We start from the raw sequence: 16,727 nt of genomic DNA on the forward strand, positions 1-16,727 counted from the left end.
GCTAAGTTTGGCGATGGCAGACGGTCTGGCCGGGATGGGCACGAGGTGAGTACCTGCCTTGGGCATAACAACTCACCTCACAATTCTGGCTTGGCAGCCTCCCCCCTAGCGTTACCTTGGGTCATGGAAGCTCTCCCCCCGTTCCCCCCCCTTATCCTTACTGTTTGGTAAGGGGTGCAGGACGTGCTCTTGTACTGGCCGGTTCTCTCCCTCCATTCTGTTGTCTGGGCGCTCGCTGCGCCTTCTGTCTAAGTGAGGGAGATGGCTGAGGGGGGAGAGGGCCGGATCACGCTGCGCTGGAACGCATGCGGCGTATGCGTTCCGGCGGCCATTTTGCGCACTTTGTGCGCATGCGCGTATGCGTTCCAGCGGCCATCTTGCGCACATTGTGCGCATGCGCGTATGCGTTCCAGCGGCCATCTTGCGCACATAGTGCTTCTGCTGCGCACCGGATGGTACATTTTCTCCGCTCCTGCAAGTGTTAGCCGAGTTGTAAGCGGTTGGTGGCTGCCCCACACTCCTACTTACCCAATCTCCATGGCAGAAGGTAGGTCAGAGGGGTTATTCACCAGGGCAGGGGGGAAGGCTGCCAAAACAGCGCAGATTAAATTTTTTGCCTGTGCCAATTGCAATGTTAAGCTGCCTCGAGGGCAGGGGGAGCCGCTCTGTAAATCCTGTTTAGTGGGGCAGAGTACAGCGCTCATTTCAGAAGATGTTTCAAGCCCACCAGCGGCTCAGCCAGAGAATCCTTCAAGGGAGAGTATTTCTCAAGGTCAGGGGCTCAGCTCAGATGCTGATGTGCCAGCACCATTGTGGGCCATTCAATTAACACAGTCCCTTGCTTCCTTGCAGGGTCTTCCCTCTATTGCTGACAATTTAGGAAGAATGTTAGCCAGACTTGACCAAAAGACTAGCTCTAAGCGAAAGCGGTCTGAAGAAACTAAAGTGGCTACTACGTCTGTTCATTGTTTGTCTGACGAATCTGCAGCTGAGCAGGCATCCTCACAATCTGAGGGAGAATTACTTCCTTCTGAAGTTTCGTCTGGGGAGGAGGAAGAAACTGTGGAGGACCACAGAGATCATGATAGTCAGCATGATGTGGAAGGTATTATTAAAGGTGTTATGGATGTGTTGAATATATCACAAACGCCCAAATCCCAAGATGATTTGGGGTTATTCAAGAGGAAGCAGAAATCCGAAGTTTGTTTTCCTTCTCATGAGCATCTTCTTCACATAATACAAGAAGAGTGGAGTGTTCCAGAAAGAAAGTTTCAGACTACTAGAAAATTTTCTAAGTCTTATCCTTTTTCTAAAGATCTGGTAGAAAAGTGGACTAATCCCCCAGCAGTAGATGCACCTGTATCAAGATTGGCCAAATCCACTACATTGCCGGTCACAGACGCGGCATCCTTCAAAGACCCATCTGACCGAAGATTGGAAGGTTTTCTTAGGTCAATTTATTCTTCGTCTGGGTCAGCTCTTCGCCCATGCCTGGCTTCGGCTTGGGTGGCCAGAGCAATACAAGCGTGGTCCGAATCACTTGTCAAGGACATCCAGAATGCAGTTTCCAGATCCGATCTGTTATCATCAGCCAATGCGATAGCAGAGGCATCGGCTTATTTGTGCGACTCCGCACTAGACACAGTTCAAGTCACGGCACGTACTTCCGCTCTTTCTGTTGCAGCACGTAGAACATTGTGGCTGAAAAATTGGTCAGCAGATCTGAGTTCTAAGAAGTCCTTGACATCTCTTCCATTCAAGGGACAGCGCCTGTTTGGTGAAGAGCTCGAAAAAATTATTTCGCAGGCGACGGGAGGAAAAAGCACTTTTCTTCCACAGGCCAAAAGTAAAACAACTACTTCCACCAGACGGGGAAGGTTTTTTCGTGGCTCAAGTAGACGATACACACGAAGAAACAATTCACCACAGAGGTCACACTTTCGAGCCAAAACAAACGACAAAAGTCGCATGCATTGGAAGACCAATCGACCAGTTATCAAGCCCGCAGCAGATAAGTCTTCTTCAGCCTGACGGGGTACCCCTTCCGGAGTCGGGGGAGCGTATTGGGGGCAAGTTGCTCCAATTCCGGGAGGTGTGGATCAACCATGCGTCAGACATGTGGGTGAACGAAATTATTTCCGAAGGTTACCACATAGATTTCTCAACCATTCCTGGCAAAAGATTCATCATGTCCAGGGTTCCTGCAGACCCAGACAAAGCTGCTGCCTTTCTAAATTGCATCACAAATTTAGAACAAACTGGAGTGATTGTTCCAGTGCCACATTCAGAGAGATTTTCCGGATTCTATTCCAACATTTTCATAGTGCCAAAGAAAAACGGCTCCTTCAGGCCGGTACTAGATCTCAAACAGCTGAACAAGTTCGTCAGATCAGTACGATTCAAAATGGAGACTCTGAGATCAGTGATAAGAGGGATGGAGAAAAATCAACTGCTGATGTCTATCGATATCAGAGATGCGTACCTCCATGTACCAATTTGGCCGCCGCATCACTCCTTCCTTCGATTCGCATTCAGGAATCAACACTACCAGTTTGTGGCTCTGCCATTCGGACTCTCTTCAGCCCCCAGAGTGTTCACAAAACTAATGGCAGTATCGGCTGCGGCATTACGCCTACAAGGGATTTCAGTCACTCCTTATCTGGACGATCTGCTTCTGAAAGCCAGATCAGAGGAAAAGGCAGAGGAAGATCGGAGCAAGGCAATCAGTCCTCTGCAGAATTTTGGCTGGACCATAAATTGGTCGAAGTCCAATTTGCGACCCAGTCATCACATGACATTCCTGGGTCTCGAGTTCAATACCATTACACAAATGGTGCATCTTCCGTTGGACAAGCAAATGAAGGTCATGAAGCAAGTCCGTCTACTCCTCCGAGATCAGAGTCCAACTGTTCATCTAGGAATGAGAGTACTGGGACTCATGGTTGCTACCATAGAAGCCGTTCCATTTGCACAGATTCACTTACGGCCATTGCAAGCGAACATTCTAACGTCATGGAGAGGGGGAGCTCTCACTCGCAAGCTCAATTTATCTCAGTCGACAAGAGTAGCCATCCAGTGGTGGCTGCGACCGACCAATCTCTCCAAGGGTCAATCCTGGGCGACGCAAGATTGGAAGATAATTTCCACAGATGCCAGTCTGAGGGGTTGGGGAGCAACCTGGGACAACTTGTCTGCCCAAGGCCAATGGTCTCCAGGGGAGTCCAAACTTCCAATCAACATCTTAGAACTAAGGGCAATAAGACTAGCTCTGGCCGAATGGACAGAGTTATTACAGTCAAGTCCGGTTCGATTACAGAGCGACAATGCTACCGCAGTGGCGTACATAAACCGCCAGGGAGGTACTCGCAGCAAAGCGGCGCTGTTGGAAGCTCAACAAATTCTCAGTTGGGCAGAAACCAACGAAGTACAGCTGTCCGCGATCCATATCCCAGGAGTTCTAAATACCAAAGCAGACTACCTCAGCAGAATTCGTCTAGATCCGGGAGAATGGGAACTTCACCCAGACGTGTTTGCAAAACTAGTACTCCATTGGGGACAACCACAGGTCGATCTAATGGCATCAAGAAACAACACAAAGGTCCCTCGGTTCTTTGCTCGTTACCGAGAGAGACTGGCGGCAGGGGTCGATGCCATGACACAGAAGTGGCAGTTCAATCTAGCGTACATATTCCCTCCGCTACCCATGCTTCCACGAGTCCTCAAGAAGATCAGACAGTCAGACATCACGGTAATTGTGGTGGCTCCTTACTGGCCTCGGAGGACTTGGTTTTACGACCTTCAGGAAATGTCAATAGCACAACCGATACGTCTCGAGAACAGGTCGGACCTTCTGTTCCAAGGGCCCGTGGCACATCACAACCCAGGGCTGTTCGCTTTGACGGGATGGCTGTTGAGGCAGACATCTGGCGAAAACAAGGGTTAACAGAAGAAGTTATTGCCACATTATTGAGAGCTCGTAAGTCTTCATCTTCAAAATCATACTACAGAGTCTGGCAATCCTATCGGAGTTGGTGCGAGGAGTTCAATCTATCCTTTCACAAGCTTAGCATTCCGAGAGTTCTGTCTTTCCTGCAGCGCGGGCTCAGGCGAGGTCTAAAACTCAGCTCTCTGAAAGTACAAGTATCAGCTCTGTCAATCCTATTTCAGTCCAAACTAGCCTTGAATGATACAGTACGCACTTTTCTACAAGGAGTGGCACATATAGTTCCTCCATATCAGCCTCCAGTTCCAGCATGGGATTTAAACGTTGTTCTCGAGGCCCTTCTTGATCCACCATTCGAACCGATGGGATCTATTTCAGATACTTGGCTAACCTGGAAGGTAGTGTTCTTAATGGCAATTACATCCACTAGAAGAGTGTCAGAACTGAGTGCACTATCGGCAGATCCATCTTTTCTAGTGTTCCACAAGGATAAGGCAGTCCTACGCACAGTTCCGTCTTTCCTTCCTAAGGTGGTCTCGTCATTTCACATCAACCAAGACATTGTTGTTCCCTCTCTCTGTCCGGAACCAAAGAATGATAAGGAACGTCGACTACACAACTTAGATGTAGTTAGAGCCTTACGATGGTATATTGAAAAGTCAAGGTCTTTTCGACGGTCTCAAACTCTCTTCGTATTACCATCAGGGCCCAGGAAGGGTCATCCTGCATCTAAAGCTACCATTTCTAGATGGATCAAGGAGACCATCAGACAGGCATACATGGCCAAAGGGAAGATTCCACCGGAGGGAGTTCGAGCTCATTCTACAAGAGCAATCGGAGCTTCCTGGGCTTGGCGTAATTCGGCCTCATTGGACCAGATTTGCAGGGCGGCTACCTGGTCCTCTGTACATACTTTTACAAAATTCTATAAAGTTGATATTTTTTCTTCAGCTGAAGCATCTTTTGGGCGCAAGGTGCTTCATTCTGTGCTGAAGTAATGGTTAATTCGTTTTCCCGCCCTGCTGTTTTTGGGGGCTGCTTTGTTAAGTCCCCATCGTCCCTGTGTCCCCCTATGATGACAGAGAAAACAGGATTTTTTATACTTACCGTTAAATCTGTTTCTCTGTGATCAATAGGGGGACACAGGGCGGCCCGCCCTAAAACTTTTGTTTATTGACCGTTTGGTCATGTCGGGATAATTCCCTGATTTACCTTCTACGTGGGTTATTATTTTGATTATTATTGTGATTATTACGTAATCTTGTTACAGCATCTTTTGTGACAAACTGATTGGATAAGCTGGAGTGTGGGGGTTAAGCCGGTTAGGCACGCCCACAAATTTATTAGTAAGTGTCCTGCCTCCTGGAGGGTGGAGCTTAACCCCATCGTCCCTGTGTCCCCCTATTGATCACAGAGAAACAGATTTAACGGTAAGTATAAAAAATCCTGGTTTTTATTTGGATTTTTTCCACTAGTAATGGTCTTAAAAACTTGCATTTTTAGAGATTGCAGGGGGTTTCATCATTTTTTCAAGATCATTTTATTTTTTCAAAATCAAAACAAAAAAAAAAGTAAAAATGTATCTGAAAAGAGAGAATTGAAAGTTTCTGAGTCACATATGCAGTTGGATAGATTACATAACCCTGTCTTGTATCCTTTACATTTTATAAAATACCAGATTACCTACAGGTCTCTTACTCATAGAGGGAAATAACAATAGGGTGCTCCATATTAACAGCATCAGACTATCTAAATAATAGTCTGGAGTGTTTCTATTACTGCGGACCAAAATCAGTAAGACTGGGAACAGGACCAAATCATGTGAAAAAAAGGCAGTTTCTAGGGTGGGAGTTAGTAGGTACTTGTACCAACTTCACAAGTAAGTTATTTAGTCAGCACTCACCCACTTATTAACCTCTTAGTGATTCTGGCGGTGCACGTATCCAGTGGCCCACTGTCCAACCGATTTCACGAAATGTTCCAATATATGACACAGCTCCAGTCGAGATAATAATTTAAAAAGCCTTTATTTGCTCATGGCTTCAGGATCTACAACAGACATGACGTTTCGGGCTCACCTGTAGCCCTTTTTCAAATTACTGATACATTCATGTGGCTACAATTTATACTCATTGTTGCTCTTGGAGCAACAAAGAGCAGTAGTGGAGGCACAAGAGGGAAGTTTACAAAAAACTCAAAAAGAGAAGATAAAACGTATCCCCTTTGTGACCAAATTTACTTCCGTAAGTGGAGATGTTGCAAAAATTATAAGGAGACACTGGGGAGTACTGAAGGATGGGTTACCGGAAATAGAGAGCTTTAGACAACCCCCAGTAATGTCGTATAAAAGGAACAAAACATTGGGGTCTCAGTTAGTCAGATCAGATGTGGGCAGTATAGGTAATAAACAACAATTTTTGAGGCCTAGAAAGAATGGATTATTTCCATGTCTTTCTTGCAATTGTTGCTCCAATTGTCAGAGGGGGGACATTATATATACCACCCGCGAAAGGGAAACCCTATAAAAATCAATGGCTACTTTACATGTGCATCTACATTTGTAATTTATGTTATCAAATGTCCGTGCGGCTTGCTATATGTGGGCCAAACCACAAGGATGGTTAAAGAAAGAATAAGAGAACACAAGTCGGCAATTAAATTAAAGAAATTAGATCAGGCAGTCTCAGCTCATTTTACGGATAAGGCTCATGGGGTTCATCAATTAAAATTTCAAGTGATTGATCAAGTCCCTATACCCTGCCGGGGAGGGAACAGGATAAAAGAATTACTAAAGAAAGAAGCGAAATGGATTCGTACACTGGAAACCCTAGAACCCCATGGCCTTAACCGTGAATATGATTTACATCCTATTTTTAGGTAATCTCTATACTTCAAAAAAAGTTGATGATAGAATAGTTTTTATTCAGTTGTAATTTTAATATTTGTCATTTTATATTTTTCAGAATATGGACTGATCTGTAAGGATCACCAATATATCCAGATGTACAAAGACTTTGAAGTTTAAGTCAGACAGATAAGTCTAAAAGTTACAGAGAAAGATAAGTGAGACTATGTTAAAATTGTAATTTTTTGTTGGAGCAGTGAAACAATGTAGCCAACTTCACAAGTGTCACGTACAGTTTATGGAAAGTTTTGTATTGAATAAATGTGTCTCTTATTGAAATAAAGGTATTATAGATGTTGTCAGTTGCCTCTTCCCAGACATCAGAGGTGAGTTCAGGGATATGAAAAGACCACCATTCCTCTGCAGAAATAGTTTTGGAACTGTTTACATAAGGTTTTGGCAAATGGAGGATTTCCTCTATGGTGAGAGAGGCGAATTGAGCTTGGAATGCATGTCTTAGCTAGTAATATTTATAGAAAGCCTGGTCCGTGGTGCACTTTATGGGTCTATTTGTGTGTATGTTGGGAAGAGGTTGTAGAGCTCTAAGGTTCGGGAGATATGAGTTATCCCATAAAAGTAGATAACGAGATTTCAATGGAGGGGAGTGGCCCAACTATTTGAGCACCCCGGACCAGGCTTTATGTGGGGTAGAGAGTGTGGTCAGTAGTGGTGGGGCATCTTTGGTGTGTTGGTAAGGAAATCTGCATAGACCTCTAGGGATGCCAAAACTGATGCCTGGAGAGAGGTAATATGATTGTAGGCATCAGGAACAAAGCACCAATCTAAATAATGTGGGAAAGTGCCAGGCCCCCTTCTGACAGAGGGAGAGCTAGTTTTGCCCAAGCTACCCTGGGCAACTTGTTGTTCCAAATAAAAGGGATCAAGATTTGGTTATTTTGTTTAAAATGGGATTTAGGAATAAAGCCAGGGTCATTGAGTAGTACACATAGGAATTTGGGAAGGTGGACCATTTTTATAAGATTTATTCACCCATTTACTGTATAAGGTTTCACCCATTGGGTCAGTTTAGGGTAATGATTGGATCTAAATTGAGATTAATGTATTTGCCAGGGTCAGTGTGTACCATTATCCCTAAGTACTTAAATTGTTGGATCCATTATAAGGGGATCCCTTGGGATAAAAGTTATGATTGATTAATGTCAAAAGAGAATAGTACTGATTTCTCTCAGTTAATCTGTCCTGAGAAGTTGCCAAATTTGTTCACCAGTTGTAGCAGGGCAAAAAGTGAGTCAATTGGGAAGTAGAGGAGTAGGTCACCAGCATATAATGCGATTTTTCCTGAATTGTGTATATGTGAGGCCTTAAATCTGAGGGGAGTGCCTAATGTCTATAGCGAGAGGCTCAATGGCCAGAGCAAATAAAATGGGGGATAGGGGTCATCCCTGCCTTGTACCTGTTGTAAGAGGGAATAGGGGAGAAGTTAATCCGTTAGCCCTAATTTGGTCTGTGGTATTTTTGTAAAACAGTTTGATCTAAATCATTATAGTTGGGCCAAGGCCAAAGCATTGCAGGACCTCCCACAGATATACCAACTCTATGGAGTCAAACACTTTGGGAGTAAGGCTACAACTGTTGTACCTGTTTCAACATGGGGTAATTGTGGATTAGTAAAGAGACGTCTAAGATTGATATCAGAGGTTTTCATATTAAGTAATGCATCGTTTTTCAGTTTGTACTTTTTATTTGATCTTTTAATAACTTTTATGACATTTGTGGTTTAAGAGAACATTTGTTTAATTGTGGTTTCAAAAAGCTCTAATACCACTAAAATTCAGCCTTTAATAAATGGGCCTCTAAGTCACTATTCATTTTTGCCTTAAAATACTCATAATGAAACAACAAGTATTGCTTGTCGCCTATTTTTATTTTAACAATAGGGACAGTAGAGCCCTAGTAGAGCCTATATTTAATGATTTATCACCTAATATAACATAACCTTACCTGGTGATTCAGCATAAGGGATATAACACCTCCATTTGAAGTTATTGAGCTGTGCAATGTTCCCTTCTCTTCAATGGGTAAATTATCGACTCTAAGGAAGAACACACAATCTTCAAAGACACCCATGGCCACCCTAAATATAAAAACAAAAACTTTTTATTAAATGAAATATATTTAAGAATAAACACAAAAAACTTGAAAAGCTAGTGCAATGAAACAGTGATTGAATAAGGTGTTGAGATAAAACTATTTCTGGAATGTTCTTTTATTTAAGAAGATCCAACTGCAGTTGAACTTTCTACTCCCAACTAGATCCTTAGAAATGCTCCATGCCAACTAAGCCAAAATGGCTGAAAAAGTAATTGACATTCTGCACGTGGGTATTTCCTTAAGCAATGGCTTACGGGTCAATATACACAGGAGCATTTTCCTTCTGACACAGTTTCTTGGCATCTCTACGTAAAGGAAATGAGCAAACTCACAACACTTTATTTGCTTATACTTTACCCTAAGTATTTCATTGCCTCACTCACGGAAAGGGTGAGTGATAAGAAAAGGTTGCGGGGAGTTAACCTGATAACCAAGAGCCTTAGGCTAGGGCCAGACGAGTCCGATTTCGGCCTGCAGAGAAATGTAAAATTTTAGATGTTGCTCCGAAATCCGCCACATCTGCCAGCACCCAAGTGGAGGTAATATTTCTGTGTGCAGGTACATCAGACAGAAGGGCTGCAACGGAGGAGCAGATATCGGCGTGTGTTTCTCCAAAGGCTAGGATTCAACATCGTCTGGCCCTAGCCTTTAGGTGACCATACACTGAAAGATCTACTTGTTTAACCTTGAACCTTTCTCCAATATGCCCTCAGACCAAATATTTGCACAGTGACGGAGATTCAGGCCGCCAGGATGAGGACTGCATAGGCTTGTTGATGTGGTCCTCACCCCGACCGCCTGTATCCACGTAATTGTGATTAGATCACCCAACGAGACAATGTGCAACCTTTAATGGCCTGTATATGACCATTTTTAAGCAAGGCTTTTATCTGCAGGAGGAGTTATCAGGGATGATTTTGAGGAAGACCTCAGGACAGCACAAGACACACAATCACGCCAATGACTCCTGCAGAAAAAGCCTTATCCCCCTATCATCCCCTACACCTCTTCATTTTTCTTTCATGAGAAAAGTTAAGAATTGGCAACTCAATAACTATTAATTAAATTATTGAAATCGATTGAAATCATGATATAAACAAAACTTACAAACCCTGCAGATCCTTGCCTTGCATACCCCCTGTGGTACTCTAGACAGTAATGACCCCCCAATTAAAACAAATCATTATTCTTTACATCAACGTTTAGTTAAATGCCTTGTATTAAATATACATGTAACTGATCTGATAAACCAACCACTATAAACGCTGTATGATTTCTAATGCCCTTGCTAATTTCCACAGAGTGTTAGTAAAGAGCAGACTATAACCACCGGTATCTATACATAGTAGAAAGTGCAGCTATAAAAACTAGGGATGCACCGAATCCACTGTTTTGGATTCAGCCGAACCCCCGATTCCTTCGCAAAAGTGTCGCCCCGAATACAGAACCTGAATTCTAATTTGCATATGCAAATTAGGGGTGGGAGGGAAAACTTTTTTACTTTCTTGTTTTGTAACAAAAAGTCACGTGATTTCCCTCCCCGCCCCTAATTTGCATATGCAAAATCAGTTCGGCCGGGCAGAAGGATTCGGCTGAATCCGAATCCTGCTGAAAAAGGCTGAATCCTGAACCGAATCCTGGATTCGGTGAATCCCTAATAAAAACCACATCTATACAAAGTGCTATAATTGCTTTTTTACATCATAAAGTCATAAACAGGTGTTATTTAGTATAACAAGTCACATTAAAAATATAGTTGAAATCAAGTAGTATACAAGTATATAGAAAAACAAAATCTAGAATACTTCTATGCCCTGAGCAGTAGTGATGGGCGAATTTGCGCCGTTTTGCTTCGCCGAAAAATGTCTTGTTTTTGACTCCGGCGTCTGTTTTTTTTACGGCGACGCCCGTTTTTCAGCACCGATGCCCGTTTTTGACGCTGACGCCTGTTTTTTACGCCGTCGTCTGTTTTTTTGGATGCCGGCGACAATTTTTTTGACAGCGGCGAACTTTTGTCAGTGAATTTTCGCGCCCGCGGCGAATCGCGCAAATTCGCCGCAAATTCGCGCCTGCCGAATTCATTCGCCCATCACTACTGAGCAGAAAATGACCTAATAATACTCCTGCTTCATTGTGATTCATTCTCTCACTCTTTCTTTTAGAGACCTCATAGTACCCCCTGCACACAAAACAGTGCTGTACCATTGAAGTTAATTTACTCCTTAATACGATAACTCTTGCCTGAAAGTGTGGAACTAAATTCTTGCAGGCCTTAAAGAGATTACCAGAAATTAAACTTTTGTTTTGTATTTCTAAGAGCCAAATTACCTTAGGATTTAGCTGAACGTCTCAGAAAAGTACGTTTAGCACATACAATTTAGTATTATAGCCATATTCTTTATAAAGATTTAGTTACCCTTTAAAATATATTACAAGGAAACTATTGTGTTAATGAAAACTTTGTCATATCGAAATAATACAATTTCGAAATATAATCACTACTCAGCATCTGTCTCTCTTCATGCAGGAGTCAAGAGTCTGATTCTGAATGACAGATTTAATACAACTTTTGGGTGGAGCTCCTTTTGCCTAAAATCTGTATGAGGGTAGGACTACACGGACGATTCCACGTGATCAGACGCGCCGCGCAAAAATGCAGGCGTCACGTCGGATGCGACAGAAATAAGATAAGTAATAGCATTGTCAGATCAATGATGCAACACCATCCGAAAGTTACCTTATTTCTGTCACATCCGACGTGACACGTTTTTTGCCCAGCGTGTCGGATGTCGCGGAAATCGTCCGTTTAGTCCTAACCTTAGAGTTCACTCTTTTAAAATCACCAGAAATTCTGTCTCGCTACATCAGTGATCCCCAACCAGTAGCTTGTGAGCAACATGTTGTTCTCCAACCCCTTGGATGTTGCTCCCAGTGGCCTCAAAGCAGGAGCTTATTTTTGAATTCCAGGCTTGGAGGTAAGTTCAGGTTGTATAAAAACCAGGTGTACTGCCAAACAGAGTCTCAATATAGGTTGACAATCCACATAGGGGCTACTAAATGGCCAATCACAGTCCTTATTAGGGTCTACAGGAATATTTTCCATGCTAGTGTTGCTCCCCAACTCCTTTTACTTCTGAATGTTGCTCACTGGTTCTAAAGGATGGGGATCCCTGCTTTACATACAGAATTTCTGCCACAGTCAAAGTTAGTTTTTTTGAACTAAAAACAGTTGTTAGCTCTTAATAGATCTGCTAGTCAAGGGACCCCCTAAAAGATGGGTCAATGAAAATCTGACACCCAACTCCTGTATGAAGACAGAACGAAGAGAAACAGATGCTGAGAGAGGGATAGTGAAGATGAACTTGATTTATTTCAGAAACAGGACAGAATTTTTAATTGATTATATTTAGAAAATGTCTTATTTCGGTATGAGGGAGCTTAGATTAAGGGGCTGATTCACTAAGGGTCGAATATCGAGGGTTAATTAACCCTCGATATTCGACTGGGAATTGAAATCCTTTGACTTCGAATATCGAAGTCGAAGGATTTAGCGCAAATAGTGCGATCGTACGATCAAAGGATTATTCCTTCGATCGAACGATTAAATCCTTCGAATCGAAGGATTTAAATCCAACGATCGAAGGAATATCCTTCGATCAAAAAAAGTTAGCCAAGCCTATGGGGACCTTCCCCATAGGCGAACATTGACTTCGGTAGCTTTTAGATGGCGAACTAGGGGGTCAAAGTTTTTTTTAAAGAGCCAGTACTTCGACTATCGAATGGTCGAATGGTCGAACGTTTTTTACTTCGAATCCTTCAATTCAAAGTCGTAGTCGAAGGTCGAAGTAGCCCATTCGATCTTCGAAGTAGCCCAAAAAAAACTTCGAAATTCAACGTTTTTTTACTTCGAATCCTTCACTCGAAGTTAGTGAATCGGCCCCTAAATTTTTTTTTTTTGCTATAATTCCCCTTTAATAACATTCATGTTTCAGAATATCAAGATTTTGAAGCTTCCAACACTGGGATTTTTATTTTCCATTTAGCCTGAGACTTAACATGCATCCCTCAGTCCTGAATTTGTGGTGAGGCCACAAAGGCATGGGAGGCAATAATTTAGTGTTGGCATACCACTTAGCCGCATAGTAAGGTGCACTGTGGAAACACAGGTCTCCAGTGTTTCAGTGTATGTGTACGGGGGGACGGGGACGTGTGCATGATAGCAAGTGCGGGCTCTAGGACCGAGCAGCCCGATCAGGGTGCCACCTAGGGAAATCCAACCCTGGCACCCCTGCCAAAGAGGACTCAAAGTCCATAAATGAGGCTGAAAGAAATAAAGTAAAATATGCCCGTGGTTTAAATATACAAGGTGTGCCATCTGGCATGGACTATTATATTTGCTGTAGTAAATAAAGAAACAAGGAAACCGTTCTCCTTACTAGCAATGCAGGATAAGAATAGAAAGACAGAAAATGAAAGTCTTTATCATAATAGATGTTTTCCCAAAAGGTATGTTTTCCGATAATCATAGTTCAGGTCACTCAGTCCATAAAGGCATTAAACTTGGCAATATTTACTAAAACGTATTTCTGTAATCTCACCTTCCAGCTGAACTTGCTGCTTTTCACAGGAGAAGTACAAGGAGTAATGAGAGAGGTGCAAAACTCAGCTTCCTGAATGGGAGGAGTTTATTTAAATATACTTGCCAAAAATTCAATTCAAATTGGGGTCACGAGATGTGACCAAAACAACACCGCCATTTTGTATATGCATTCGGCAACCTCTTTTGCAGCCACTGTTAAATTTCCCATCTACAGCAATATAATGTTCAATATGTTTTATGGGTTTGTTGCGGAATATTAAGTACAGGTATAGGATCCCTTATCCAGAAACCCGATATCCAGAAAGCTCCAAATTACGGAATGGCTGTCTCCCATACACTCCATTTTATTTAAATAATCCAAATTTTTAAAAATAATTTCCTTTTTCTCTGTAAATATAAAACAGTAGCTTGTACTTGATCCCAACTAAGATATAATTAATCCTTATTGGAAGAAAAACCAGCCTATTGGGTTTACGTAATGTTTAAATGAACTTCTAGTAGACTTAAGGCATGAAGACCCAAATTACGGAAAGATCCGTTATCCGGAAAACCCCAGGTCCCGAGCATTCTGGATAACAGTTCCCATACCTGTACTAGTTCAGGTTATTTGCAGAATGTGGTGTATCTCATTACAGCAATTAAAAACACCAAAACTGGCCACATTGCCACCCCTAAAGTGATATTAGTTGAGATACTGAAAATAAGACAAAATAAACAAAACGGTTGGACTGTGAAAGTAAGTAACAAATTAGAATAAGCTGTACACCATGGTACCTTTGTTAATATCCTATTTTTTTTAGTTGTAAAAGAAAAATGAATGCAGTTGGGCAAGGGTACATATTAGAGATTATTTATGGTTTTGTGTATTATAATATACTCTAAAGCGTAGATATTCTATGCAGAAATGCCAAAACATACAGACAGGATCTCAAAATGCTTGTTCAAGTCAAAGAACTTAAAGGGATACTGTCATGGGAAAAACATTTTTTTTCAAAATGTATCAGTTAATAGTGCTGCTTCAGCAGAATTCTGCACTGAAATCCATTTCTCAAAAGAGCAAACTGATTTTTTTATATTCAATTTTGAAATCTGACATGGGGCTAGACATATTGTCAATTTCCCAGCTGCCCCAAGCCATGTGACTTGTGCTCTGATAAACTTCAATCACTCTTTACTGCTGTACTGCAAGTTAGAGTGATATCACCCCCTCCCTTTCCCCCCCAGCAGCTAAACAAAAGAACAATGGGAAGGTAACCAGATAGCAGCTCCCTAACACAAGATAACAGCTGCCTGGTAGATCGAAGAACAACACTCAATAGTAAAAACCCATGACCCACTGAGACACATTCAGTTACATTGAGAAGGAAAAACAGCAGCCTGCCAGAAAGCATTTCTCTCCTAAAGTGCAGGCACAAGTCACATGACCAGGGGCAGCTGGGAAATTGACAAAATGTCTAGCCCCATGTCAGATTTCAAAATTGAATATAAAAAATCTGTTTGCTCTTTTGAGAAATGGATTTCAGTGCAGAATTCTACTGGAGTAGCACTATTAACTGATGCGTTTTGAAAAAAACATGTTTTCTGATGACAGGATCCCTTTAATGATCCAGCACAGGGTTGAGGATGAAGTAGGTTTAAATACCACCGTAATTTCACAACTGCCTGCAGCTGGAAACCCAGTAGCTTTAGGTGTCAACCAGGTAATAAAAAGTCATTCATATAAACTGGCAAAAACTACACTGGCTCCTGTGGCTCAATAGTGCCCAATACAGACAAGGTCCCTGGTTCAAGACCAGCGAGTTCCTGAAATACCTAAAGGACCAGTATAATCAAATTTTTTTTTTTAAAAAAAATTGTTAGCATACATTGGAAAAAAAACACCAAGACTTATTAAACTTTAAAATCGCACAGCCTTTATTAAGAAATAACTCCGCTTGCGCTCATCTTCAGAAAGCGATTGGGCGATCCATCGTGCCATGTCACCTTTTCTGAAGAGGAGCGCAAGCGGAGTTTCGGTAAGTTATTTCTTGTTATACTAACAAATTTTTAATTTTTTTGATGTTATTGATCCTTTAATGCACCTATTGGTACAGGCAACTGACACAGAGCTTAATGTGGGTTATTCAGAGTGTTCCCCTGCTAAGCTAAAAATTGCCTGTCAACAAAACCCCTGAAACTACCATTATCTACTTTTAGGAGGGTTAGCTTTAGCAAGGTTAAACAAATTACTATTAGAAAGGAATAAAAAACTCACTCCAGTGCATTCGTAGGGTTTCCAGCTATTTATCAAAATTCTAATTGTTGAATTTTAGGAGTTTTTTTTAATGAAAAATAAAAGAAAACTCGCCGAACTTGAAAGTACACTTATTTATTAAAAAATCTAGAATCATGAAAGGATTTACCTTTCAATTAACTTTTAGTATGTTATAGAATGGTCAATGCTAAGCAATTTATCAAGTGGTCTTCATTATTTATTTTTTATAGTTTTTTTTTAATTATTTGCCTTTTTCTTCTCTTTCCAGCTATCAAATGGGGGCCGCCCAATCTAAGAATAAATGCTCTGTAAAGCTACAAATATATTGTTATTTCTACTCTTTATTACTCATCTTTCTAATCAGGCCTCTCCTATTCATATTCCAGTCTCTTATTTAGATCATTGCATGGTTGCTAGGATAATGCAGACCCTGGCAAGTGGCAACCTGATAGCTCAACAAAAGGCTAAAGATAAAAAACACACACATTTTAAAAAATGAAAACCAATTGCAAACATCATACTAAAAACGGTCAAGCAAAAGTGAACAAACCCTTGAAAAGTGGGGAAAAAAAACTGAAATAAAGTGTGATTGTATTCTACTCATAGTTTTCAATGAGTCTACCCACTTTCAAAAAAAAACAAAAAAAAACCTTGCATTGAAAAAATAGCTTGATGTTCTGTTCCAGGACCTATGGGTCCACAGAACCAATATCCGACCCCCCACAAGTTAATAAAATAAACTAGCATGAGCCTACAGTATATGGCAAAATTACAGCAGTGGCAACGGAGACCTGGTTCTTGTATGTGTCCCACTCTTATGCAGGGTTACATACCTAGAAATAAAAGACAAAAGGATTTGCTGCATGAACATTTTTGACCACACCCCCTAATTACCATGTTCATTTTACAAAAT

The 16,727-nt window shown here is 41.7% G+C and overlaps 1 protein-coding gene across 2 annotated transcripts in view; it reads right to left on the reverse strand.

The window, feature by feature from the left end:
* Positions 1–16,727, reverse strand: part of LOC108708727 (protein mono-ADP-ribosyltransferase PARP4) — a 75,099-nt gene that overhangs the window by 56,837 nt on the left and 1,535 nt on the right. For both annotated transcript variants that reach the window (XR_005965521.1, XM_041582677.1), the window contains exon 2: positions 8,811–8,943. Coding sequence is in view for 1 of the 2 variants with exons in the window: in XM_041582677.1 (XP_041438611.1) it covers positions 8,811–8,936 (126 nt within the window). In the remaining variant the exon portion in view is untranslated. The remainder of the gene's footprint in view (positions 1–8,810; positions 8,944–16,727) is intronic.

The sequence above is a fragment of the Xenopus laevis genome, chromosome 2L (assembly GCF_017654675.1).
Source record: "Xenopus laevis strain J_2021 chromosome 2L, Xenopus_laevis_v10.1, whole genome shotgun sequence".
NCBI lineage: Eukaryota > Metazoa > Chordata > Amphibia > Anura > Pipidae > Xenopus > Xenopus laevis.